The 27,186-nt window shown below is 43.5% G+C and overlaps 1 protein-coding gene across 1 annotated transcript in view; it reads left to right on the top strand.

Moving 5' to 3' along the window:
• The window catches only part of MUSK (muscle associated receptor tyrosine kinase), a 58,028-nt gene that overhangs the window by 16,705 nt on the left and 14,137 nt on the right, over nt 1–27,186 (top strand). The window contains exons 6-13 of the mRNA XM_019286860.3: nt 8,746–8,870; nt 12,699–12,858; nt 14,351–14,357; nt 17,137–17,400; nt 22,165–22,340; nt 22,781–22,804; nt 25,893–25,981; nt 26,331–26,490. Of these exons, the coding sequence (XP_019142405.1) occupies nt 8,746–8,870; nt 12,699–12,858; nt 14,351–14,357; nt 17,137–17,400; nt 22,165–22,340; nt 22,781–22,804; nt 25,893–25,981; nt 26,331–26,490 (1,005 nt within the window). The remainder of the gene's footprint in view (nt 1–8,745; nt 8,871–12,698; nt 12,859–14,350; nt 14,358–17,136; nt 17,401–22,164; nt 22,341–22,780; nt 22,805–25,892; nt 25,982–26,330; nt 26,491–27,186) is intronic.

Raw genomic sequence — 27,186 nt, 5'->3', positions numbered from 1 at the left:
CTTAAAAATAGGAAGGTTTTCCTTGGAGAATCATCCCTTTAGAAGAAAGGATCTGCCAGATTTGGTCTAGATTTTTAAAAATAATTTTGTCTAATTCACGTGCCATTGAGGGGATGGCAAACTATTTGACAATAGAAAGCAAAGCCATTGCTACTTAGTTAAGAGGCTATCCCTGTAGGTGTAAAGCACTAGCTTCCTTCAGCTGTTTTTTGGATGTCTTATATAGTCTTGGGACAAATTTGCTTCCTAGATAAATCAACAGACTGGAAAGTCACATCAAAATTCAAGTAACAGGAATAAAAGCATGTATTTAGTGCAGATAATTCTATCAATTTGGATTCCAGAGATGGTCTGTATTTCTAATGAAAACTGACTCCTGATATGTCATCCAGAAAGTTTTTTATGCTTTTGTGTCAACTTGCCTGCACTTGCCATAGATGATGTAGGAAAAGGAGATACCAAGAGACCACTGAAGCAGCCTGTCAGGACTGTTGCCTTGCTGCATTTCCTATGGATTAGATTTCAGCGTGAAATCTGAATTTTTATCTGCATCATCTTTTGAGGTAGAGTGTTTTGGGTGAGGTGAATTACCAAAGAGCAGACTGGCAAGGAAGTTTGCAGTTTGTCATTTAAGTAGAGTGTGAAATTTCCTCCTGGAAATTCTAATACCAACACTGAAGAGGAGTCTTGGCTCTGCCTTGAGCAGAGGCAGAAACTCTGGGAAAGGACAGCCTTCTGTCTGCATTGATGCTGGTGTATGTACCTGCAGGCACTGTTTTATGACAGTAAATGGTGAATACTGCAGTTTGCTTTTAAAAATTGCAAATGGTTTGGGGTGAGGGAGCATTACAGGGTAAGACCAATCTTGCCTGTAATTACACCAAAGTATTTGACTGGCCTCAGCGGGGTGGTGTGGGTGTAACTGAAACCCCAGAATATCTCATTAAATCTCCTCCTACCTACGGCATTCATCAGAGGCATCCCAAGGATCCCAGATGCCGCAGATACAACCATAGCCCTAATTACAGGGTAACAGGCGAGCTGCAGGAGGAAGAAAACAGCCCCAGACCTTCAGCAAATGGCAAGTAAGTGTGAGCTATTCAGTGTCATTGGCATGAGGTTCATGCTGCCTTCGAGTCATTGTCACAGGATGGCCTCTGGCACTGAGGAAGTGCAGTGCAGGCTTCCTGGGAGCATGAGGCTTCGGAGAAGGCACATACACTCAAATCTTCTTTAAGAAGCGTTTGAGCCTGCTATTTCCTTTCACAAAAACCTCTTTCCCCTAACAAAGAGTTTGGGAAGGCACTTGAAAAATTTATGACCTTCTCACATCATTGCATGAATTGTGGTTTTGAGGAAAAAAAAAAGATATGGCAGTTAAAATCCCTCTCTGTTGTAAACTGTTGGCTAGCTAGAAGTCATGACCTTCCTGCAGAACAATGAAGGGAGTAGAGGATAGAGAATATCCATAGCTTTCAGATAAAGTGGGGCAGAACAAACTGAGACTAGTATCCTGAAGTGGCTGGAGCCCCAGATAGCCCCTCACAAAAAGGGCATATCAAACAGGGAGTTGAGAATTTGGAACAAAGATGGGTCTCTGACGTAGGAGGAGCTAGATGAGCTTTCAACACTAAAAATCAAGCTTGCATGATAGATAAGGTGAGCAGGGAACCGGCTCTTGCTGTCCTCCAAACTAAGGAACATCCTAGCAGCTATTGCCAGTAGCACTTTAAAGTAGGTGAAAGGAAGTACTTTCACATGACATTGTAATTAAATTTATGGCATTGCTGTTACCCAGTGGTGGAGACCAGATGCCAGGATGATGCATGGGTTATCTCGTTTTTGGGCATCCCAGTGATTCCCCACTGCTGCTTGCTCAATTCCTTAGAGTGGGAGAGGGAAAGGGAGACTTGTGCGTAGGCATGAAGATTTCACTACGTGCACACAGACTGGTAGACTTGGCAGCAGTCACGGTGGGTTGTGATCACAAATGGAACAAGCAAAGGAATTGCTCCTCGACTTTGGGAGGCTGGGACCTGCCTTTCCAATTTCACATGCAGTAGTGGGTAGAAGCAGAGTTAAATGGCACCTGATATATCTCTATACTGTAGATGAGACAGAGCATGGGGAAGCTTAAAAGGGTCTTTCCTTCAAAGAAATAAAACACATATATAAGACCAGTACTGACATGAAAAGAATTTCCTCATTCATTTCCTTGGGAAGTAATCTGAACATGTTATCCTCACTTGTCCTTGAATCTGGTGTTTGTTCTGTATACAGAGATGAACACTTGTACAGAATGGGTTTTATATAGTTACACAGGATATAAGCTATCTATTTACATTTTACTCCTGGTTATTATATCTTTGCATGTTTGTGGTGTCACCTTTTAGGATTCCAGAGACATTACATGCAGTATAAAGTCTTTCACAGCTGAGAAGTCAGTGGCTGATATGTTTACCATCATATGAGTCCTTCTGCTAATGCAAATTGTCCTACCACCCATAAATTTAGGAGTCCGCCCTAAAATAAAGTTATCTTGAAAGTTTATTGCCTTGCCAAGAAAAGTTTGCTTTGATATCAGACACTACAGCTCTGAATCTGAAGGCATATGATTCAGGATGGAGATGTTGTGTCTTACTCCATCTTCCTTCCACACAGACCTTGAACTGTCCCTGGTGCCCATCTCACAGCCTCAGGCTCCAGGTTGAGTGTTTATGTATTGCTGTGGAGTCTGGCCTATGCTGCATGATGTTTTAAGAACTACGACAAGACACAAGTCTCCCAAATAATATATGACGAGCCAGAAGAGCTTGGAGATCTTGAGATGCAGATATTTCAGATGCATTGGAGGCTTAAACTCCCAGGTTACTACAATAACAGGGTGAGGGGCAATGGATGATAAAATACTGCTTGCTTACAACTTGCTTACAGCTCTTCCTCAGCTTGCTCTTTTGGGCCCCATACATGATAACGCTGTTCCTTGAGTAATGATACAGTGGTTGTGTGCATTTCCTACTGCATTTGTACATCTTTTTCTTTTGATAGCTTGTATACACATGGTTCTCTAGCAATAAGCATGTTTTTACATGGATTAAATAAAAATAGGGGAGGAATTTGAAAGAGATAAATGAAAGTATCTCATATCAGCTTTGCCTGAGCTGTTCTGCTCCTCTTTGCTTTTACTTGGTAGGCTTACAAAAAACGTAAATACTGCAACTTTGCTAAGAAATACTTGGAGATCAAAGTGAAACTGACCTTGCAGTTATCTTGGGATTTAATTATTAACCCATCCCCATTTTGGAAGTGCTAAGCCGCGCACAGAAGCTGCTGCTGCTGCTGCGAGAAGAGTGGTTGACTGTCCTTGCTGGAGAATTTGTTTGTTCTCCAAGGTGGGATTCAGTTCTGTCATGTCATCTGCAGAGATTGTGTCTTGCCTGGTCAGCCCCAGATCTTGGAACGCAATTAGCTGCTGCACACAGCTCAGCGTGGCTGTCTCTGTGACCCCTGATCCATAAGCATGGTGTGTGGTCTGTTCTCTGCCCAGGTATTTCAAGAATTTTTTTGATTTTATGTGGGTTACCTAATGCTAGGAAACACAAATGCTGCAGGTTTGTATGTGTTTAAAAATGTATTTGTCAGACATTCCCTCATCTCTCACCAGTGCGAAGGAAATGGTAGTCCCTCTGCTTTTTACCTCTCCTTGACTGCCTAGTTTAGGCTTGTTAGGAAGAGTAAATGAATAAGAGCTGAATGAATCTGAAAGGGGAGTTAGACAAACAGACTTCTCACTGGCGAAAATCACAGTGGCACAAGTTCATGGTTCTTCGGAGCATACAACTGGCAAGCATAAATATTTTTTTATGGCTTCGTAAGCGAAGTCGAAGACCAGAGAACACCTCTGCAGAGAAGTAATTTTGATCTTTCATGCTTCAGGTATGAAAGAGCTACAGGAACACTGGTGAACACAAACACAAAAATGCTTGCAATTTAGCTAAGTACTTACACATGAATTCTGCACAGTGCAAGAATTTTGCCAGGACGTTTACATCAGGAGAGCTTCCGATACAATATGTAGTATTGTATCCTATATTGTAGTTCCTGTGACAATGTAGACACATTGGATCTCAAAACAACACTGGACCCAAAGGAAAACACCTTCCGCACACAGGATTTGCCTTTATGCACCGTGTTCTGCAGCTTAGCTGGAAAAAAAAAATTATGCTTAAGAACTGCTTTCAATCACCCAAAAGGCCATGTTTCATGATAAAGCAGCTGGGGAAAGTGAAGCAGGTTGAGAGATCAGATCTGGCAGGATGAACATACTGGGTCTGGCTCATATGATAGGGCAGGTTTGGGGTGCAGTGGGAAGGGAATGTTGCCAGGTGGTTGCCAACACAAATTTAACTCCACTAGGAGCCAAAACCGGGCCTTACGTTGGTTTGGACTACTGGGGATGCTTTACAGTATGGCAGTACTAGCAACAACTCTTGGATGTTAACACCTGTGGATGTTGACAGGCTGGGTTAGTTCATGTACACGGGAGAGTGTTGCTCATGTTCTCTTAAATACAGGGTTCACCAAAGTAACTGTGGCCTCTGGAGGAAAAGCAACCTGCCCCACATCCCAAACCAAGTGCTTGACCAGTCCTGGTGCTCTGGGCATCAGTCTGTCTTTTCCCAAAAGCAGCAGCATGGCCCCAAGCCACCTACAGAGCTGTCTGGTTGTGACTGGCCAAATCCAGCCTGCTTTAACAAAAAAAATAGGCTTTACCAAGACTGAGGGCAGGCATCTGCCAGGACTGCGGGACCAGACCCCAAAACCGGGAAATGAAATATAGCTCAATCAAAGGCAATGGGGAAAAAAGTCACCTGGAAAGAGTTAGCCATTCAAAGTGGGGGCAGGGTGGAGGGTACACTGCTTTAATCTTTTTATTGTATAAAAATTTTGTGACTGAATTAAAGCCCTACTGTTTGGACTGGATGATGTTACGTAATTCTCAGAAACGAGAGCAGCTGGCCACGGTACAGATACCTCCTAGTGAGCCCTGCAGTGCACAGCACATCATTTACCAAGGCTGTAAAAAAACCCCACATTTATTAAGGGGCTTGGGAGTGAAATTTGACATGCTGGCTTGGCTTTTAGCTGTCTGGATTTCATTTACAGCTCCTCTCTTTCATTTTCCACTAAAATAAATAAATGAATGAAGCTCTCTTTGCCCACTTTCCCTCACTGCTTTTTGGCATGCCTTTGGGTAAATCCAGTGCAGAGAGCCCAGGAGTATTGATGCTAACCTTGTAATGGGAATGTAACTAAACAAGCAAAGGTCCTGGCAAAATCCACATTCAGGAGGATCTGGAACAGGCAGACAAATAATGGAAGTATTAGAAATCACCTGATTACTGGAAATTCCCACTCTGAGGAAAACTGAGAACAAGACATGTTCCTGAGCCCATCAAATAATGTGAATTTTACAAACATTTATTGCTATTTCCTGATCCTTACTCATCCTGCCTTTCATCCACCTCTTCCTGCCAGCTGCACCATCAGATTTGCCATTTCTTCCTTGCCTTTGCCTCTTTTCTTTCCTTGTGTAATTTGGGGGAGGAGGGGGGCAGAAAATTCATAGTTTTGGGGACTAAGTTTTGCCATTTAGCTACAGGACAGATTGTGTTGCTCATGCAGTTGCCAAAATGGACCCTGAGCTCATCCTGGTGTTCTTACCCGGATTTGCACAGATGGAAGGTGACACTGGCTGTGCTTACACATCCCATCCTGACCTTTCCACAGCACTCATGTCTGACAGCAATGGCAGTGTGTTGATCATCTACTCATAGATTATGTGGGTGAGGAATAGCTGCTGTTATTTTTTCATACTCTTTCCCAGAGTCATTAAGAGCCTTTGGAGAATGTGTCCTGGATCAGCCAATCAGCTGTTCTCCAAAACCTGTTGGGACCCAGGAAGTCTCGCCCTTGTACCACGAAATTTCTCATTTAAAAATAAAACAATAACATTCCCCCTTTCCCCAGTTTATTCCAGTAATACCATCTACAGTTAAGTACTTAAAATATGTAGCTAAACTTTAAGTAAAATATTTTTTAAACACATGCAAATATAAATACTTGTAATGTTAAAGAATTAAACCTGTAACTTCAATTTTGAAGCTCCTGAAAAGTGTATGTGGTAGCACAGGGGATAGAAGGAATTTCAATTCTTCCACACTTTGGAAATCAGCTTAGCTTCTTATATGCCAAATTTTATTTAACCATCCCTCCCTGCAGTACTTGCTACCAGAAACATGTGAATGTTTGGCAGCTGTTTGCTGGACTTTTATCCCTGTATTTGGTGTTTTAGGACTTTAAGAATGGTCTGACACTTTGCCGTCCCTATGCTGGCCGACAGCTGCTCACCCCGCAGTGTGCTGGGCTACTAAAGCAAGTGCAGTGATCAGTGCTGGTGGGAGGACCCTGGGAAGTGGAATGCAGCTTTTGGACCTCCCCACAGGCACCATGCCATGCATGAGCTGGGCCAGCCACAGTGCTTACTGTGGGTTTGCACCCTGCCTGTGCTATTGCCTCTTTCAAAAAGTGCCTTTTTTCCTCCTGGCTGAAAGATCCTAGCAGATTTTGGAAGAGCAGCTAGTACAGAGGGGGACATATGTGCCACCATCCAGCATCAGCTAACTGGGTGCTGGTAATTTGTCACTTTGGTATTAACTGGGCAGGATCCGAGCAGCAGAGTCAGAGAGCAGCGTCAGGAGGGCAGGGTCCCAGCAGCACACTGGGCAGCACAAGGAAAGCACTAAGGGCCATATTCCAACTCTGGAAGCTAACACGCTGGCTTCAGCAGGAGCCATGTGAATGTAACTGCTGCCAGAGGACAGGCCCCAAAGTTTAGTATTCCTCCAAATGAAGTATAAAAATAATTATGAGCTTAGCATGCAAAACTTGGGTCCGAATTCAAAACCATCTGGTGTTAATGGCCTGAAGCGAAACTTCAGACAAAGGTTTCATTTTACTTATTATTCATGAGAAAAGCCCCTGGCCAGCGACTGCAGCTTTGCTTATTACTGATAGAGTTTAATACCTGCTGCCTCACTGAGGGGTAGGGGGTGCAGAAGCCTGATGCTGCTCTGCTTTGATTTCAAGCAAGTGACACTGAGCAAAGATAGTGGGATTGCTTGGAGCACACAGAAGAATTAAGAAGCTCAATATAATATTTATCCTCTCACCATTTTCACTAAATGAAATTTAATCTTCCTAAAAACTCCTGCCCAAGAGCTTGTTGAATAACTGTACTCTTAAGACAAAAAGGTTTCCATGCTGAAATTAACTCCTACTGCTACTTATCCATGAGCAAAAAGCTTTGTTTTGTTAAAACAAATCTCAGCTGCATACCAGGTCAGAACTGGGCGGAAGGACTATGTGGAAAGCATGTACTTTATTTTCAGTTCAACTGAAATTTTGCAGACAAAGCCTTCCCATGCCAAATAGTGGGGACAGATGTTCTAACTCTGAACAGGGAAAATGGAAGACTGTGGCATGGTGAAGTATGTTGATAAGGAGAAACACAGAGATAGAAAAAGTGGCAAACAAGATCTCAGGCTTTTCTGACAAGTCCAAGAGAAACTTCTCTGCTTATTAATGTTTTTGATGGAGACTTTTAGACACTGCTGTGTGGTCCAGAAGGTGTTACTCACTAGGCATGAGAAAAAGTTAGAAATGACAGTGATATTCAGCCTGCTTCTGTGCAGACATTCTGTGTTTCCATTAAAAATTTTAGGTCAAAACTCAAATGTTCCAGGTGGGAAATTTCTCTTCTCTGCTTTTCTGTATATGGTCCAAGTACAGCAGCTTTAGAAGACTGCCAGGGTTGTGTTTCTGGATCAAAATAAGTTTTCAGCAAAAATACAGTTGTTATTTCCAGGCAACCACCCTTCCCCCTCACAAAAACATACCTCCCCTCCCCCCCCCCAGCAAAACAACAAAAACCACCCAAAAAACCCCAAAAGCAACAACAAAAAAAAGGGGAAGGGAGGGGGGAAAAGAATGCTTATCTTGCTTATCTGCAAAGTGCCCTGTAACCATATTGCCACAAAAGGAGCAAGAACAGTAGAAAAGAGAAGCCACTTTAAGAATCTACTTTCCCACTGCAATCTCATCTTCCTAGTTTTGCCAGCCATTCTCTCATACCTTGATGTTTGATGCTAGACTCTCTCCCCTTAGGGCAGCTTGTTGTGTGGAAAATGCCAGTTTGCAGGGCTCTATAGCAAGTCCTAATCACTGCATTCATACTGAGATGTTTATCTGACCCTTAACCTTCATGTCCACACTGGTGGTCCTCCTTGATGGTTTGGAACAAGTTTTGCAGGAGGTCATCCTGGGCAGGGCAGCGTGGTAGCTTGCTGCTTATTTGCTGTAAGTTGTTCCATCTGCATGCTACTGAAGAGTTTGCTCTTGGTTTTCTTGCACATTACCTCCTCTGAGGCCTTGGACTTGACACAGAAATTCCAGAGGTAAACTTTTGGTCTGTAAGGTGCAGAATGTAACCACACTGAATACTTTTTTTCTCCTCCTCATCTCTCTCCCATGACCGTCACTCACTGGGAAGCCTGTTCTTTTCTCTACTTTTATTCACGGAGCTGTGACTTACATCAAGACCCACTGGGAAGGGAGCACCCCCATGTCAGCACCAGCCTCAGCTTTACATCATCATTCAGCTATCACCTTTGTCTTCTCCTACAGTGTTTGCCAGAATCCTGAAGGCTCCTGAATCCCAAAACATCACCTTTGGGTCCGTGGTGACATTGCGGTGCACGGCGACAGGCCTTCCAGTCCCTACTGTCACCTGGCTGGAAAATGGGAAAGCTGTAAGTGCCTCTTTTTCATGCTTTTGGCCCTGGAGGACTGCTATCAGCCAGAAGCACAGCAGGGCTGGTAGCCAGCACCAGTGGTTTCTATTCCTTCCTAACTTAGTATCTTTTTGTGCAATCTGGTTGAGTCCATCTCATCTCTCTGCTGCAGTTTTCTCCTCTGAAAAAACATTGTCCCCCTTCTCCTGGGTGTTGGTGACTTCATTTGTTAATCTGAAAGACCAAGATGAAGAGTGCTTTAGGCCCTTTCAACCTTCCTCCAAGACAGAATTTCTAGGACTTCATTGTGTATTTCTGCACCTATCTTTCCTTTCCTTTTTAAATAATGTGGTAACAATAACAAGTCAAATTTGCGCATTTGATAAAGTAACACAAACCAAGGAGTTAGACAGAGCAAACCATCTTGAGGTAAAATACCTGTGGAACACCATTACGCACAGCATATTTAAAGAAGAGCATAGACCCGAAATTCTCTAGACTGACCTAGGTGATGTGAAATATGTCATCAATTTATCCCTTGCCAGAGGCATGTTCTTAAGAAAGGCATACGTTCTTCAGCAGCAGGCACAAAGGGATGCAAATCTACTGCATCTCACAGGAAAGACTCTGTGGTCCAATGATCCTGACCACTTAAGATATGTACTTGCTTCAAATTTGTCTGGCTTTCATGTCTGTATGTAGGCTATTGCAATGCCTTCACTTCAGTGACCTGAAGAGCTGCTTGACACCTAGTATTGCCTGTGTGGGAGTGAGGAGGGTACCACAGTCACGGCAACTCTGCAGCCCAAGCCTGCCATGGGTTTCCCCTAGTCTTCTTGTGCTTATGGTGAACATGTTTTATACTCTGGTCTTTTGACAACTTTTTTAAGGATGTGAGCCCCAAAGCATGACGCTATGGAGGCAGGTGGAGTGTCTGTTGAATGCAGGCTGGCAATTTGCCTCTGCTCTTTCTCACTGACACCCTATCAACCCCAAGTCCTTCTGAGCAAAGGCTGATCCGGACTATTCCTGTGGAGTTGCTTGTTCAACAGGACTAATAAATCCCCTTGGTTCTTACTTCAGGGGGCTATCATCATCATGGTTTGTGTCTTCTCTTTCTGTACATTAAAACACGTTATTAAGACCCCGTGGCTACTCTGCAGGCTGCCTTGCCTTCCTTGCTTCCTCTATACCTTATTGTGTCCTTCAGTCTGATTAAGGTTAATTTTCTATATTCCCTCAAGGTTGCTAGGCAGAGCAGCAAAGAGATCAGATCAGCCTGCTGAGACACTTGGGTGCTTGGTTTCTGACAGTATATAATTTGAGGCAACAGTAGGCATTTATTTAAGACTTCTTCCCCTGGGAATTAAACCTTTTGCAGGAGTCTGAGGTGCCTGGCAAGAACAGCATATTTTCAGAGCACAGATCTGTGCTCTGCTGAGATCCTAATGCGTGGGTCCCACACAGAACTGAGGTGCATGAGATGGTGCTCAGCACCTGCTTGGGGCCACTGCCTGACTAGTCATATCTGTTCTGCCCCATTCCTGTCTGAATTCCTGGAATTCCTCCCAGTCCCAGGAAGGTAATGCTCCAGATTGCTTCACTTTAAATATGACAAGGAAACCTTAATGAGAGCCCGACTCTGGGAAAGTCAGCAGGAAGCCAGTGGACTGGAGATGGTGAATCTGAGGGCTGGCTCACAGTAATGGTGAGTCATTTGAAGATGCAGCATGGCTGTGACATTACGGTCTCTGAACACCAGCCTGTAATTGTCCTGAGGCTCAAAGAATGGGAATCTGCTGAGCTTATTGAGCTGCCCTGGAAGAGGAGGATGGAAACTCCTCTGTGCAGCAGCTGCCTGGCCTACATAAATAGAAACACAATTCATTTTCCTCCCACTATGCACCACGTGGCATCATGGACCTTATAATGTAGTTTTCCACACATCCAGGAATAAATGAGCCAGATGTGAAGATTTGAAGAGGTCTCTAATTTCCTGGTAGCTGAGGTGATGTTTTAAAGGCTAAAAAGAGAACTTCTGGAAACAAAATCTCAGGAAATGTGCTTGAAAAGGAAAGGGAATCAATTAACACAAGTGAACGTCCTGAGGTTTCCACTAGAGAAAAAAACAGCTGGCCAGTGTGGAAGTCCTAGGCACCACTACCTGTGATTTTCCACTGCACAAGGTGCATACTGCTTGTATTGCTTGCAGTTACCTGAGAAACCTCTTCCTCCTGTGTCCCAAGCTGGAAGGAGCAATCCCAGTTTTCCGTGCTCAGTGGGCACAGTCCAGTGCTGCCAGAACTGGTACACCTGAGGAGCAAGCAGGGAGAGAAGACTGGGTTAGCACAAGCTGCTCAGGGCAAGCAGCTGCCTATCCCACTAAGATGCTGGAAAGCAGGGGCGGCCCATAGGAAATTCCTCCTTCCCACTGAGAAGGTACCTGTACCATTTTAGTGCTGAATCATTTCTAGGGAGAAAAAGACTCTAGAATTAAATTTGAACAGCACTGTAACAAAAGAGAAATCTGTGAAAAAATATCCCCTGAGCTCCCACCCCCTTGAATGAACTTCATGTTATAAGGCTGAAAATATCCCCTGTCCCTGCCTTTGCACAGCAGCTGACACACTTCTTGCAGTACTTACAAACTGTGCTGGTCTGATTATTTAGTGATTTCTTCCCATGAACATTCTCTCACCACAACTCCAAGCTGAGCTTGAGTGAGGCAAAACAAATATATTCTTTCCAGCATTTTCTTTTCATAGAGAATCCAATCTGCTTACAAGACATGTGATACAATGTTGATGCATTCCTTCTTGCTTTTTCAATTATCGTTGTCAATACCTATGGGTATTTCACTTCACTTAAAGATCTCATTGGAAGTGCATTTTTACCAACCTCCAGGGAGGTCAGATTGATATCTCTGTCTGAGTTAGATGCATAGGCAGAGTGATTTGCTGGGACAGATCCAGGGAAACAATCTGCAATGTCCTTAGGTCAGGTCACACCTACGGGATCCACAGGCGACGTATCTCACTTGAATTACATTTGATGCTTCCTATCAGTATGAAGGTTAGAGCAGGCAGTGCTCTGCTTCCTACTGCCTTTACAAGACAGAGTTTGAATGTACCATGATCTCCTACTTTAATGAATGCCATATCAGCAGGGAAGACTTGATTGTAAATCAAGCCCAACGCACCACACTCAGCAGGCTTCAAGTTCATTTAACTGGGAATTTCTGATCTGGGAAAAGAGCTGGCCAAAATTAGCCCTAATCATTGTATTTGCAGCCCCTTCCATATTTCCAGTTGTGACATAAGTAAATCTACCAGATATCTGCTGAAGCCAGAGCCAGAGCACTTTTCTTTGCTCATGACTGCTTTGAGAGTATGGCAGTGGTTACATTAATCCAGAATCAATGACTTCCAAACTATTTTCTTTTCTTCCTCTGTATAGCGGATGTTCACAAAGTCATCTTGTGCTCTTCCTTGCTAAGGCATGAAGAGGCAAACAATCTACTACAAGAAGCCCTGTAGTAATCAGCCAGCTCAATTACATAAGCCAAATTGTGACTATGACCCTCTTGAACTGAAACCTAATTGCAAAAGTATTGCTGAAGTGTGAAATAGGAGAGATCTTTTAACATTTATTTTTACATGTGAAGTCAGCTGTTAGGAAAGCACCAAAGTAATGCCAGCAGCTTTAGCTCTCCGCCACTTTTGTCTCCTTGCCACATCTTCCTCTGCTAATTTAGGTGCTTGGGGCTGTGTCTCTTAGATTTTTCCTTGGTTTGCTTGTTTGCCTTTTTGCTGGATATATTACTGCACTGGGCTTTCACTCTTTTAGGTTTCTGCAGGGTCTGTAGCAGAAAGTGTCAAAGACAGAGTGGTTGATTCCAGACTGCAAGTGTACGTCACCCGACCTGGCCTGTTCACTTGCCTCGCCACAAACAAACACAGCAAAACTTTTGGAGCCGCAAAAGCAGCAGCAACCATCAGCATTTCAGGTATGCAGGGAAAGAAGAGGCCATTCATTTTTTTTAACCTTTCCTGCTGGGGAAGAGGAAAGGGGTGTGGAGTACTCTGGAGGAAGAGGGGAAGCCTTGGAGAGCTGATAGTGTGCAGGGGCCTAAATTTGAGTACAAGTGCATCCTCCACCAGGCTATTTCCTCATATACTCTTACACTTTGGAGACTGGAATAGCTGTCATTTCCTGAGTGTTTGATGCTGTCTTGTACTTTGTGTCCCAGAAGCACACTTGGTAAGTTCATCCATGTGGAGGAAGTTGTGGTCATGACCCAGCGTTGGTATCATCTAACAGCAAAGTGAAAATATCTTCAAGCAGTTCAGCTTCACAAGGGGTTGGCATCCAGAAAGCAGGATGGTTGCTGTCAGAGTAGTACCCTGCCTTCCCTGCAGTTATCTCTTCTCTCAGGGACATCTCCCAGATGTAAAAAGGATTCTCCAAAGAGGAGAAATATCTCTGTCAGAGCTAAATAACAGCATTTGGCACACAGAGAGAAAGGTGTCAGCTTGTGCCTTCCCTCTTTGGACAGGGAATTTAGTTAGGGGAAAGAGGGGGAAAGAGGAATCATACAGGACATGGGATGGTAGCCCTGGTACTGCTTTTAACCAGGCAGGCACCTGTTCATCTCTCTGTGCCTTAGCTTCTGCTTTCTTGAGAAAATAATCATGCCCTTTCTTACACTGGGTATTGAAACCTAGCAGGAAATTCTGCCCCATAAGATGCTCAACACTTGGTGCTGTATTTCCCATCCACACTTCTGCTTTTACCCAGGCAAGTCTCTGTCCTGGAGAGACAAATGCAGTGGAGCAGACAGGTGCTTTGGGCTGGTGCGAGAAGTTGTACTCCTCCAGGCTGTGTGTGTTCAGCAGGAGGAGCACCCCTCTAGACCTGAGCAGGAGTCTGCCTTGGCCTTGTCCCAGCTCACAAGGCTCCCAGGACAGAGGTGTCCTGGCCCTTGGCTGATGGCCAGTTCCTCCTCCGTGCGTTGGCACAGCCCAGCTCCCTATGGCACTGCAAGCCAGGGCCACTGCTGTGTGCCAGCGCTGCATCTCCAGCCCTGGCTTCTCCTACCTGTTACAGCTGCTGCCTGAAGTAAAGGATGTGTACATGGCTTAAACAGAGGATGCTACCTGCTGGTTACATAGGATCCAAAGGATCAGGATGAAAGTGTGGGTTTAGGATGCAAGAGTCTACTTCAGCTGGCACTGCCATCAACAATCCACTTCCTCCTCCTCATTCCTTCTCACTTTACAGTATTCAGTGCTGCCTAATGTTTCTCCCCCACAATAAGGTACCAAAAAGAACAGAATTAGGTGCATTTTTTTTTCAGACAGCTTACAGTTCTCAGACACATTTCCTAGCATGGAAATCTTAACTTACGCATCTCAGAGGGAACAACGTCACTGATGTCTTTTCCATTCCTTCTTTCTTCTGGTTCATCACAATTCCTGGATCCTGGTGCCTCTTGGCAGAGTGGAGGTAAGAACGACTTTCTGTGGTTTGGTGGAGGCTCCTTCTGGGCCAGAAAGGAGCATGATTAACCAAGGGATTTGGTTAGTTTGGCTTAAATGAAAGGATAGGGTTTCTGGATGTCAATTGTGCAGATGATGTTCACCCGAAGGGATCACTGAGCTCTTTCACAGAGACATAGTTGGAGACTGAGCTCAGGTAGATAAGGATGGTTTTGAGTAAAGCCAGCAGTAAGGATGTTTGAAATATGGTAGTGGGCAAAATATTCTGAAGTAAATTCTATTTGGTTACAGATCCACAGTTTCACTTGACCTTATAAATTTTCACAGCAAAGTTTAACTGTAAGTTAAACTTCTGCCTGTTCACAGGTAATAAATGTAATTTGGTTTGGTGTTCAACAGATTAGGGCAAGAGAAATTTATATTTGCTCCAAGCAGAGTTATGGATGAGTGAAGCCACTTACATGTGATGAGAAATGCACTTCTGCTTTGTAATTTTTGGAGTACTGAAAAATTCAGCTGTCTTTTTCTTTTTAGAATCTTACCATATTTCTACATGGTGCACTGGCAGATCAATCTAGAAAGAAAATGAGAGTGTTAGCCTGGGAGATGGGCTGGAAGCTTTTGGCCATCAGAGAAAAGAACAGAGCCTGGGAAAGTCTGAGCAAATGGCTTTGCCACTCTGCTGACACAGACTCCCTGCAAAGGCTGTTGTCTCCATCACAGGAGCTTGCAGGATTGGTTCAGGGAATTTGTAAGTGATTAAGTGACCACTCAATGACAATGGCAGACTTATGCCTTACACCTGCACCAGTGCAGGTATGACAGGCATGGGAACACAGATCGAGAGCTCAGCCCTTCTGTCCCATAGATGTTCTTAACATTTGCTGTAAGACATTCCTTTTCTGTGACAAGTCATTGTGAGAAACACGTTGTTGCTACTTCTCTGTTGCGACTTGGTCTGTCTCCTCGCATATTTTGGAAGAGCAAGGGAACATAATGTTAGCACAGGTGGCTCTTCTCAGGCTGTCTCTGCAGTCCCCTGAAGTCAGCAGCACAGCTACCCCATGCACACCTGTCCCTGCATTTGCCTCTGGGGCACAGGAAGGATGAAACTTTCAGATTAAGCACAATGGGAATCATCAGGAAAATATAAATAACATGACCCCTGCCATGCCAAGAATAGTTCTAGCAGGGTGCTGCTCATTGCATTGCTTTGGGGAAACCTGCTGTGTGCTGGGGAGATGTCATGGGCTGTGAGACTAGTGCAGAGTGCTGGTGGACTCCTGTGTCACGTGAAGGTGTGTCCATGGAGCCTGGGGTGATGCTGTGTCACAGCATCACTGCCATTTTGGTAAACCTCAAGGGATTGGTGCCTTCCTGTATTTTTCATCCAAGCGACACAGAAACAGAATTAAAAAAAAAATTCACATGGAGCCCAAAATAGAGCAGCTAAAACAAGGCCAGGGAGTGTCATCTGCAGAGAGCAGCATCTGAAGAACAGAAATGTGAGCATCCTGTGTAATCCCTTGTTCATGTACCTCCAGCTTTCTGAAGAAAAAAACAGCAAGAAACCCCACAGTCAACAATGGGTGATTATTTGGACAAGGGAAAGAAATAAAAGGCAAAGATACAAATAGCTCTGTTGACTGCTCCAAATGGTTGGCATGTTGTGAATTGAACTCCCTGACCCCAGTTACACTGACCAAATGAGCAGTGGGGACAGCTGCACCCAGCCCTCCTCCCTGCCCTGATTTGGCCATCCCCCACACACAGGGAGTCTGTTTTCCCAGCTTTGCCTCCCATACCGAGGACACTGCATCCCACGGGCTGCCTAGGCAGAGGGCAGCTCCTCACCCACAAACCTTGCTGCTGTTGGGTGATAGTGGGAGCTACTGGAAGCATGGCTGACCTGTGCATTGCCCTTACCCTGCTGCTCCCTTATGACAGCCACGGAGAAGAAGGGCGGGGGGGGAGGGGGGTAGACGTCCCCTTCTAGATGCAAAAAACATGGGAAAGATAAATAAATGGCCCTCAAAGGAGATGACCCTATTGTGATTTTTATTGCTCTTGCATAGCTCTGTCTCCATGTATGTGACAGGACTTTGCAAAGGGGGATATGTGGTGAAGAGAGAAGATGCACCTTGCAGGGAAGAAAAACACAGAAGCTTGTGCCTTCCTCGTCTCTGACTCCCCCAGCTAAACATGTGGAAGAGGGGTAGGGGCAGGGTCAGGAATGGTGCAGGAGCTGAGAAAGGGCAGGCAGGAGTTTGGTCTGATCTTGTGAAAAATTCCCTGGCACAGGATTGTGTTGAACTTACCTGGCTCCTGCTCATCGAGTCTATCTTAAATTAGACTCTACCTCTTGTTAGACAGCAGAGCAAAAAATCCCAGGTTATCACAGGACTGCGGCAAGAAGCATGGCTGATCCCTACTGCAGGGTAGCAGGAAAGTAAAATATTTTCCCATTAGAGCCTAGGGGCAGGGTGAGGGGTCATGCTAGGTCATGGTTCTACGTGATCGCTCAGTCTTTTGTCCACTTATAATGTTAACAACACTTGGTCAGAACCTCATCCCTGCAGCTCACCAGGGATGACACCAGGGTACCTTGCAGAAGTTTCATTCTTGGGTTAAATTAGCTGGTTTTAGTGGTTATAAACTCTACCATCTCCTCTGCCCTCTGTTAGCCTTACACATGCCACTTCATTCAGAAAGAGAGCCATTGTGCTTGTGCAGCTGTTTAGGGCTGTGAGCTTACTCTGTGTGTGTACTCTTGTCCTCAACATCAGGCTGTACAAGGGTGAGGCCGGTTACTGCAGCACGTACAGAGGTGAGGTGTGTAGTGCTATCTTGGCGAAGAATGCTCTTGTTTTCTTCAACTCCTCGTATGCTGACCCAGAGGAGACCCAAGAGCTGCTTGTGCACACTGCCTGGACTGAACTGAAAATGGTGAGTTCATTCTGCCAACCGGCTGCTGAGTCTCTGCTGTGTAACTACATCTTCCAGGAGTGCAATCCCTCGGGAGCTGGGCCAGCTCCAAAACCAGTGTGCAGGTAAATGAAGAAAAAAATGCTCATATTTCACTTTCATTTCATGGGGATGTGTAGGCAGCAGGGGAGTGGTGAGGGACTGTCCTGGCTTGCAGTAGCAAGTGAAGCTGAGGGAAACTGTGCCCTCTAGCTTTGCACGGGTTTTCCCTTTGCTCTCTCCTCTGTACACACAGACTGATTCAGCTTTCACTGTGCTCATTGCTAGGGTATGGTCTGAATTCCAAGTCTAGACTTCTATGTTATATCAGGTATTTAGAGGACAGTGTTGAAAAGAAATATCGATTTGAATTACATAAGTAGTTTCAATAATTAACATATCATTATCTGTTAAATGTTACTAGTCCAGTATGTATGTATTATTACCTTAAAAAGTAACTGCTTCTTTGAAATTTTGAGTAAATTTGGCTTCAGAAGATGCAACAAATCTGGCCAAGGCAATACACCAATCATTTAGCACTTTCTGCTATGACAAAAATGTGACAAAAATGATGAGACCTGAGACATTCCCTGTGTAATTGTACCTGCTAAACCAAAACTCCAATGTGGTTATTGTATCCTTCTATATACAGAGAAATGTGCATTGAAATTAGGCTGACAGGGACCTTGAGGAGTCCAAAGCATCTCTCACTATAGCTAATCTACTGTTGACAGGTATTTGTAAACACATCCCAGTGACAGAGACACTGCTCCCCCACTATGTAACCTCCTGAGCTGTCTTTCCCTCATTCCTTGTCCTCCCACCTTAGTCATGGAGGCAAGTTTCTTCCCTTCCTCTTTTCAGTGAGATCTTACATCTTCCCCAGATTCTCTGACTAGAATAAAACAGGTTTTCCCAAGCTCTTCACATAGCTTTTGCTCTTCTGTCCAGTCTAGGTTTTGTTATTTTTAACCATAATGGAATTATGATTGCTTGGTGTACTTTGCAAAGGACAGCCCCACATACATATATCAGGGTGAAGCTTTCTTTTTTCCTGACATATTCAGCCCCTAGTCATTACCCATTTCACATTTGGGCAGCTGACATCCCTGCCTAAAGTGCAATGCTTTGTTCTTGTCTTCCTTGAAACACATTTTAAAACACTATTCAGATCTGTGTTTATTGAAAGAGTAGCCCCAACTCTAGTGTCTCAAATGAAATACAAATCTTTTCTACAGATATGGCAGGCACACTGCTAGCTGGAATTGGGCCAGATGTCTAATGGCAATCATTTCTCCAGTTATGTAGGGGCTTTTTAGGACAATCAGCAGCATGTTGTTTTTGTAATCTGGACCTTGTTGGTTGCTTCTCCTTTAATATCTCTAAAACAAAGGCACAGAGGAAAATCCCAGTATGAATATTGACTATACATTTAGTTTTCTATTTGGTACCTATGCTGCAAGTATTCCACCATTGACACAGTGGTGGCATATATCCTATGAAAGAAGTTTATATGGAACTATCCAGATATAATCATGCAGCCAAGTACTAAAATCTGCTTTTAGCTGGTAGGCTCCTCCCTGCCACCTCATTGTTCTGGTCTTTGTCATTTTGCCCTTAAATACATGATCTCTCTTCCTTTTTTCAAGATGTGTAACAGTATTTATATCTCAGCCACATATGCACAGCACATTAGTCAGCTGAGGGTTTTGCACAGTGCTCTACAAAGAATATCAGTTAGATCTGGGCCTTGCTTCATTTACGCCTGCTCATGAGTGGCCCTGCAAGACCTGAACTCACAGTGATTTGACTGAAGACCTGTACTTCTGGGGCACATCTGAAGTCAGAATTATATAAATCAACATAAATATGCACTTGATCTTGGTGCACCTGAGCTAACAATTACAGCATTTGCAAATATGTCTAGATGCTAATGGGCTTGCCTGTTGGTTTTTATTAATTATTCCTCCCTTCTCCCCCGAAATTTTATTGCAGCTTTCTTCATAACAAAAGTTCTGGAATAGTATCCTTCCCAGTTCCTGTCCTCAGAGCACATCAGCTGGACAGCAGTTCTTCCAAAGGCCAATACTCCTTTTGATAACTCAGACATCTAATATAAACTTCTTAATGGCTGAGAGAGGTCTGGAGGCTCTTGAACACATCTCACATGGTCTTGGCTACTTTCCAATTATCTTAACTACTTTTCACTGACAACTTTATAGCTTTCTGCAGAAGCTGGCTAGACTACACAAGTTTTCAGCTGAAATACTTCATGAGTAAGAATTTAACTCTCTCAGATGTGGGAGAGTTCTCCCAGATTTTGAGGGACATATTGCCCTCGATGTATTTCTATGTGTTTTTGTCTTATTATTTATTCTCTGCACCAATTTTCCTCTTTCCATGTCGGTTTTTTTTTAAATGTTCATTTGGTTTGGAAGCTAGCTAGCAAGAATAACAACTGACAGGCTGAGTAAAGCTTTATAAAATTAATCAGGGAGTAAAACAAGTTGAAATGAAACAGAAGAAAGCCACAAGGGAAAAGTTTCACTTAATTTAAGTTTAGATGCAAATTGATTAAAATGAGAGTTCTTAAGGGAAAGTGAGATCTCATAATTCTTGATTACATCTGCCTTTTGCCACTGGCTGCTATTGCAACAGCAAAAGAAACACCCTCAATTTCTTTTTCAATCACTGCTGATAGGAAGTGATCAGGCTGCAGGGAACAGTCTTGTGTTGGGGAAAGTCTCCCTTTGTTTGGGTCTGTGTGTCCCTACCGTCTTTTAAATAATCTCTTGTGGTCCCTAGAAACACTACTGGCACACTTGCTGTCTTCTGCCATTGCTGTTCTTTGTCCATCTGTCATTTACATGACATAACGTTTCTAATAATAATCTGAAGTAATCTTTGCATATGACCTCAGCAAGCTCTCACTGCTCAGCATCAAGTGTTACAACAATGGTATGAACCCAGCTAGAGGTGACTGACCATCCCTCCCTCTGGCTGCCTTACTGTTCTTCCAGGGTGCAGATAACTTTCCTTTAACCCTGGAGCAGACAGCATTGCAGAAGAGTGGTCTTCTGTGTTTTGCAATCGAACACCGAATAAAGGACTTATCTAAGGATGCTCAGGATCCAGGAATGAACAGACCTAATTCAACCCAGATCTCCCAAGTCTCAGCCAGTGCTTCAAAAGCAAGTTTTGCTCATTTCCCTATCTAAATATTTCTTTACTTCACAAGGTCATTTCTGTTCCACATGTTGTTTAGCATAACAAAGACAAATTTGCCATCTGGCTGCATTCTGGCTTCCATGGAAGGGAGGAAGGAATGAACCAGGACTTGCTAAAATCAAGCACAGAGCAGCTGGGCATTGATGACTTCAGCCTACTGAGTTGAAGGGCACCCACTAATGTTGCAGAAAAGCTGTTGCTCTGGTAGAATTCCCAATGACCTCCATCCTCCAGGTACTTTAGAGGGTTTGCATAGTTGTTAGTCATTACTGAAACTCATGCCCATCTGCTCTTGCCAAAACTGTTGTATAATTAAAGAAATTGCATAAGCCCACCAGGTGGTGAATTAGGCTAAATCCTTCACCACAGACCCCACAAGTACCTTTCTCTTTCTGCATCATTGTGTGATGGTTGGAAAAGTTGTGGATCTGTGAAAGACTTCAGCTGAGCTGTGCAAAAGTAATCTCTGCACATGATCTCAAAGCTGGTTTTGTAACTCAGGCTCTCAAGAATTGCTACATAAATAAGCAAATCACTGATAAGTTGTCCAATACAACAAATACACAAACTTCCCACTATGGTGTGCTTTCTTTTTTTTCTTTTTCTTTTTTTTTTCTAGTGCAGGTATTTCTGCCTTGCCCTTCTTCACAAACAATTTCTCATATAAGACCCATTTAAACATCTGAAGCACTTCTTGTCAGTGAAAGTTTCACACTTTTAAGGAGGTAATACACTAGGCAGGAGACAGGCCACTTTTTTACCAGGCACTGTAAAACTTTTACTGCAGATAGCTACAGAGAAAAAAAGGATTTAAAATTTTCTGTAGACAAAATAAAAAAATTGTATTAGTGATTAAATGAGAATAGAAGTATATACAAATGTTTAATAGAAGAAGATTAAGAATTGCAGCTCATGTCTTGCTTTTAGTAGATGATACTTCAATGTGTAATTTAGAGAAGCCAAGTGAGATTTTTAGAATATACTGAAAAATTCTAACTCTAGAAATGAGAGAGAGACTATTTACAAGCGTATGTAGCGACAGGACAAGGGGGAATGTCTTCAAACTGAAAGAGAGTAGGTTTAGGTTAGATAATAGGAAGAAATTCTTTACTGTGAGGGTAGTGAGACACTGGCACAGGTTGTCCAGGGGAGTTCTGGATGCCTCATCCCTGGAAGTGACCAGGCTGGACAGGGCTTTGAGTAACACGGTCCAGTGGAAGGTGCTCCTGTCCATGGCAGGGGGTTGGAACAAGATGATCTTTGATGTCTCTTCAAACACAAACCATTCTATGATTCTACGATGTTTATTAGTAGAAGACGTCAAAAAATCTGTAGAAAAAGATAGGAATGAACTCCTCACAGACTGGTGTGTGTTGTGTTTTGAGCATAACCCTGCTTCATTAAAAATACAGCTTTGTATGTTTCCTAAAGGAAGCGGTTGCATTTCATACAGTTTCCTTTATGGTTTATGGGCCAGAAAGACTGGCTTTAAAGAAGTGTCACCCCATTAATGGATTTCTGTCAGCTTGCATAACCCCTGTACATCACTGCTAAGTGCAGCTATTTTTATCAAGCCATTGACTTGACAGCTGTATTTCACTGTTTTTTGCAAAACAATGTAGAGAGAATTGCCTTGCTGTAAAGGATCTCTACTGCTTTAAGGAATGGCTCTCAATGGAGGAGAACTCTCAGAAGGGGATTTACAAGCCAGGGCTGATGCTGCTCACTCTTCCTGAATGCAATAGGCTGCCCAGCCTGCACCAAAATCCCAGCTCCTGCACCCACATCCCTTTCTTTGGTAAGGTGGCACAGGCTGCTTTGGTAAGGTGGCACAGTCTGCTGACTTGTCCAGAGACCTGTGTTCTTGATAAGGGAGAAGGGAAAGACAGGATCCGTAATTTACAACTAAAGTAAAAGGCAATGGTGGGTACTGTCCTGTCAGCACCTGTGCATGGAATTGTGACAGCTGCTTTGGCTGTTGGCCTCTCTTGTCCAACTGGGGTGTGGGAAAAATCCCTCAAGTAAATAAAGCTTGGATCTTTATTGAGAAGATAATAACAATCTCAAAAAATGGTCCTAATGATAGCAAAATTGCCACTCAGCTGCTTTTGCAAAGAAAAAAGCTGTTTAAGCACTGCTAGGGAGGGGACTTTTTCCTGTAACATGCTTCTAAGTAAGCATCCAGTAATACCACATCCTGGACAATCCCTCCTTACATCTTGTCTTATCTTTTTACAGATTTTAAGAAGGAGAACATAACCAGTAAGTAGACTGCTCCAGACTTTTTGTTTTTAGAGGTGAACACGATATTCTTCATTGAAGCTGCCATTTGCACAGAATTTTTGTGTTTTCTGCTTGTCCTGGCTGGCTGAATTCAGGTTATTATTGCTGGGGAATGTCTGGGTTTCCACATCCAAGGCATGGGGAAACACATTTCCAGCTCTTCAGAGGTTGGGGAGACCATGGGCTGGTAACTTTTTATGAGAGAGGCATGGTGGTTTTAGGTGGTACCCTTCCTTCCAGCTGTTTCCTTTTCTTTCTACCCATTGCTTCTAGCTCTGCTCTACCCATATTTGTATTTCTGATACTGAGGTCATCCAAGCCTTATATGTTAATGACATGGTTACCTATGTCAGGCTGGTCTTGAAATACCTTAACCTTCCAGTATTCTCCTCAAATCACTTCTGAAGCCTGGCTGTTTCTTGTATGACCCTCCCATGACCAGTGGTGAGACCCAGACATCCCCTGCGGTACTGCCTTGACTTCTGTCAGGCTCCTGCCCTGCTGCTGCTCATGGCTGCAACACGCACACCCAACTCTTCCACTCACATGAAACTGCAGTTTCAAGCTCAGCCACTGAACTTGCCTCACTGGAAAAAGGAAGAATCTCTCTCCTGCTATTTGTTTAAGCAGGTGAGGTCTGCAGATTTAGCAGTGGCAGGCACCTTCTTCATACAGAGAGAGGGAAAGTTAAAAAAAACCCAACAAAACCCAAAGTAAAATCAAGAATTTTGGGGAATATTCTTTCATGGAAAAACCTTGGCTCCACCTGGCAACCCAAGCCCTAGGTGCCCAGTGATGCATACATGGAGAAAAGGGCTTCAGCACCTTGTGGGCCCAGTGCCTACAGCTTGCATGCGCAGCCATCCCTGCCCTGGTGGAGGGACCACAAGACAGGGGTGTCAGCATATGTGTGGAGCATTCATGGGATGGCTTCAGCCTCCCCACAGATGTTTCAGTACATATCCTCTGTCTCCTGTGTATGCATGACCTTTTTTGTTCAGCTTCCACAGCATTTTCCCAGAGTGGCATTGCACAGACATGCAATATTCAGTCATGAACCAGGAAAATATAACAGTAACATTTTAGCAATATATCCCCCTCTTTTTTACTTTAGAGCCACTGTTGTGTGCACAAGGGTTTGTTGAACATGAACTGAACTGTTTTCTAGCTTGCTATCAAATGATTCATTAATGCCCAGATGGACCAGCTATATTATTCCCTCTGTCCTCATTGTGGCAGGACAGTTTATGAAAGCATCTGCGTTTCCAGAGCATGAAGGATTCAGAGGTTGTTTCTCAGTGTTACTCTTGCACCTAGAGCTCTCCACACTGATCTTTCAAGGTGTCCCACTGACATTTATTTCAGATCTGTGCAGAACTCTTTTTCATGTTTATTACTAGCTGTGTCATGAGGCATGTTTCAGGCATTGTTTTCCTTCCCTTTGAATGCAAAACAAACTGCTGGGCTCAGGCACACAAGTATATTCCAGGACACTTTAACAAAATGTTACATCTCTGCAGAGCTATAGGTGCTGGTTATGTAGGGGCTGCTATCTTGTTGCAGATGTGAGTCGTAAATGCTATTTACATATCAGTCAAAGAAATCCACATTAGAGTATTTTACTTCGAATTTGTGATGGGTTTAAGTGTTCTCATAAAGTCCACATCATTCCTCTACTGAAGTGTTTGGATGCCTCAGGGCTAAATGAACTAGATCTTTTGTTTAAGCTCACTCACCTGGAGTTAACACTTTAAAGGCAGTGTTTCTACCTACTTGTGTGTAGTGTCTGCTACCTGGTAAAACTTCAGTAACTTGAGTCTATCATGATACATAACTGCAATCCTGAGAGCAGTGGGTGATGCAAGAGGAAAACAGCAGATAGTCGTGATGGTGTGTTGACTATGGTCCTCCTACATGAGAAGGAGTACAATCTCCAGACACATAGCCTTGTGTCAAATTTGGGTCAACCCTTATGCAAAACTTTCAAGAAGATGAATAATATTTGCTTAAAAAATAATAATTTTAGAACATATCATGTTTCCTCTTGTTCTTCTTTTTTCCTGAGCTGCAAAGTTATGAACATAATAGAAAATAAAATTATGACAAAAGTATTTGCTGGTTTGTTAATTTGTCTACCAAGGCTAACAATTCAGTGCACCCTAATGTATGCCATCAATAGAATGTTAGCCTTGGCTCAGCTGAGTTTACAGAATATTAGCTACTATGAGCTGAAATGCATAAGGCTGCATCTCCTCTGCTCTCTTTCTGCTTCCTAGATTATGCCAGCATGCATTAAACTCTCCCATGAGGACAGGTGCATGTGAGCACATATGTCCTATGAGGACATTTATGCATATTCCTGTAGTAAAATCTCAAGATTTTCTGCCTAATTTTTCTGCATCTGGAACAAGTCCTGTGTATGCAAAGTGACTACACTATCTTCATTATAAACAACAGTTTTATACTGATACTATTCCTTCAGGTCATAGTTGAGATCATACTTCAGGGTAGGGTTTCCATCCATGCTGAAAACCATAGGCTGTTACCAAATAATCAAAGAGGATAAGCACTGTACAGAAGAAGGAGGAGGGCAACTTTATGAATCCCAGCTCCCTGCTACCAATCTGAGGAACATGAGTGTCTTCCTGTTGGTGCCCCAGTAAGAATTCAGGCTGTGAATCACAGAACCAGTGCTGCAATTTGCTTTCTGCCTTGGTTTGGCTTGGATGGGTTCAGTGTGGTTCTGCCCTGCACTTTCTGCATGGATGTGCTGTGAACTAGGTAGTTGCAGCTCAACCATCACAGGCACATAGCCTGTTTTCTCAGTCTGAGAGAGCTCCAGTGCCCTCTTTGAAGTTTTATCAGATTTGATCCTATGTATTGAGTGCAAAATCCATTAGAGTGTAAAGAGGAGGCTACCCTGCCTGTGTCATCTAGTCCTCTGTGTGCTTCAAATCTGATGCTGTCAGATGCTCTCATGTAATGACATCAACTTTATTGTTGTGAGTCTCTGCTGCAAGACATGGTCTGAAATGCCTTGATCCCATGCTTTTTTTTCCCCTCCCAGGGACTTGCTACAGTGGCAATGGCCAGTTTTACCAGGGCACAGCCAACATCACAGCATCCGGGATTCCCTGCCAGAAGTGGAGTGATCAGGTGTGCATAAGTGTGAGATCCATCAAATGGAGAGCTGTGCTCGAGGTTTGCTTTTCCAAGGAGCTTCCCAAAGTCAGACAGCCCAGTCTTAGTGAAAGGGATGAGCAGGGCACAGGTTGCCTTCATTCTTGAGCTCACTGGCGTTTTACAACCTCATCATATTTCAATCTGCAAGTTCCGCTTCCTGTATCAAGATGCATTGTCTGTCATTTTGGCAGGTGACTGAAAGTCTGTTTCAAGAAAGGCCCTGTCTTGCTTCACTCCTTTGGGTGTTTTTTTCATTTGTTTTACTAATAATAGCAGGCAAAATTATGCTGAAACACTAATACAATTTGCTTCCTCCCCCAAGGCTCCCCACTTGCACAGGAGGACTCCTCAGGTTTTCCCTGAGCTGTCTGATGCTGAGAATTACTGCCGCAATCCAGGAGGTGAGAACGAGCGTCCCTGGTGCTACACAAAGGATCCAGCTGTGACCTGGGAATACTGCAGCGTGTCTCCCTGTGGAGATGGTAGGCAACTGGAGTTTATAATTTCTACCACTGTGGTTGTTTTGTGGCCATGCAAGGTGTTGGCATCCTGTGTACACCAATCTGTTTTCTGTCTTCTGGATGCAGCTAGTTCTCGGTCTTCTCTTAGATTCACTCAGCATCTTTAACCAGAAGGTATAATGTGCCCCTTGAAGAGGGGAAAAGGAAGATGGGCAAATTGAGCAACTTGCCCTAGGTTATATAAATGCCAAAGGATGAAGTGAAATTTCCTGTGGTATTCTGAAAAATGGATTTGTCACACTGTTTAGAAGGTAGGGTTTCAGGCTGTTTTCCAAAATTGTTTAGTTTAGGGTGATTGTTTAAAATCATAAATAAAATGATAATGAATGAAGTAAATGAAGTAGAAATAACCACTCCCACCCCCAATTTTAACTAAAAATAAACATAAAAGAGATGGAAACATCTTTGATCTTTGATGTTGAAATTAAGTCTTCCTGTTATTTCTGGTTCAAAGAAAGACCAATTTTTGAAAGATATTTCATCCAAGATTCGCAGTTTCTGGATCTCAGTGCTTGGACATAAGACTGCACTTGGAAACTTCCTGCAAGGAGAACAGAGGTTCCATGAACATAAGTGACCACAAGTAATTTTCAGTTTAGCTGGCAATTAAGATGAAGAATTTAAATTTCTTTCTGTTCTCAATCATTGCATGCATTT

Source organism: Corvus cornix, chromosome Z (genome assembly GCF_000738735.6).
Source record: "Corvus cornix cornix isolate S_Up_H32 chromosome Z, ASM73873v5, whole genome shotgun sequence".
In the NCBI taxonomy this organism is placed as follows: domain Eukaryota; kingdom Metazoa; phylum Chordata; class Aves; order Passeriformes; family Corvidae; genus Corvus; species Corvus cornix.
This window is presented reverse-complemented; position numbering and strand designations above follow the sequence as displayed.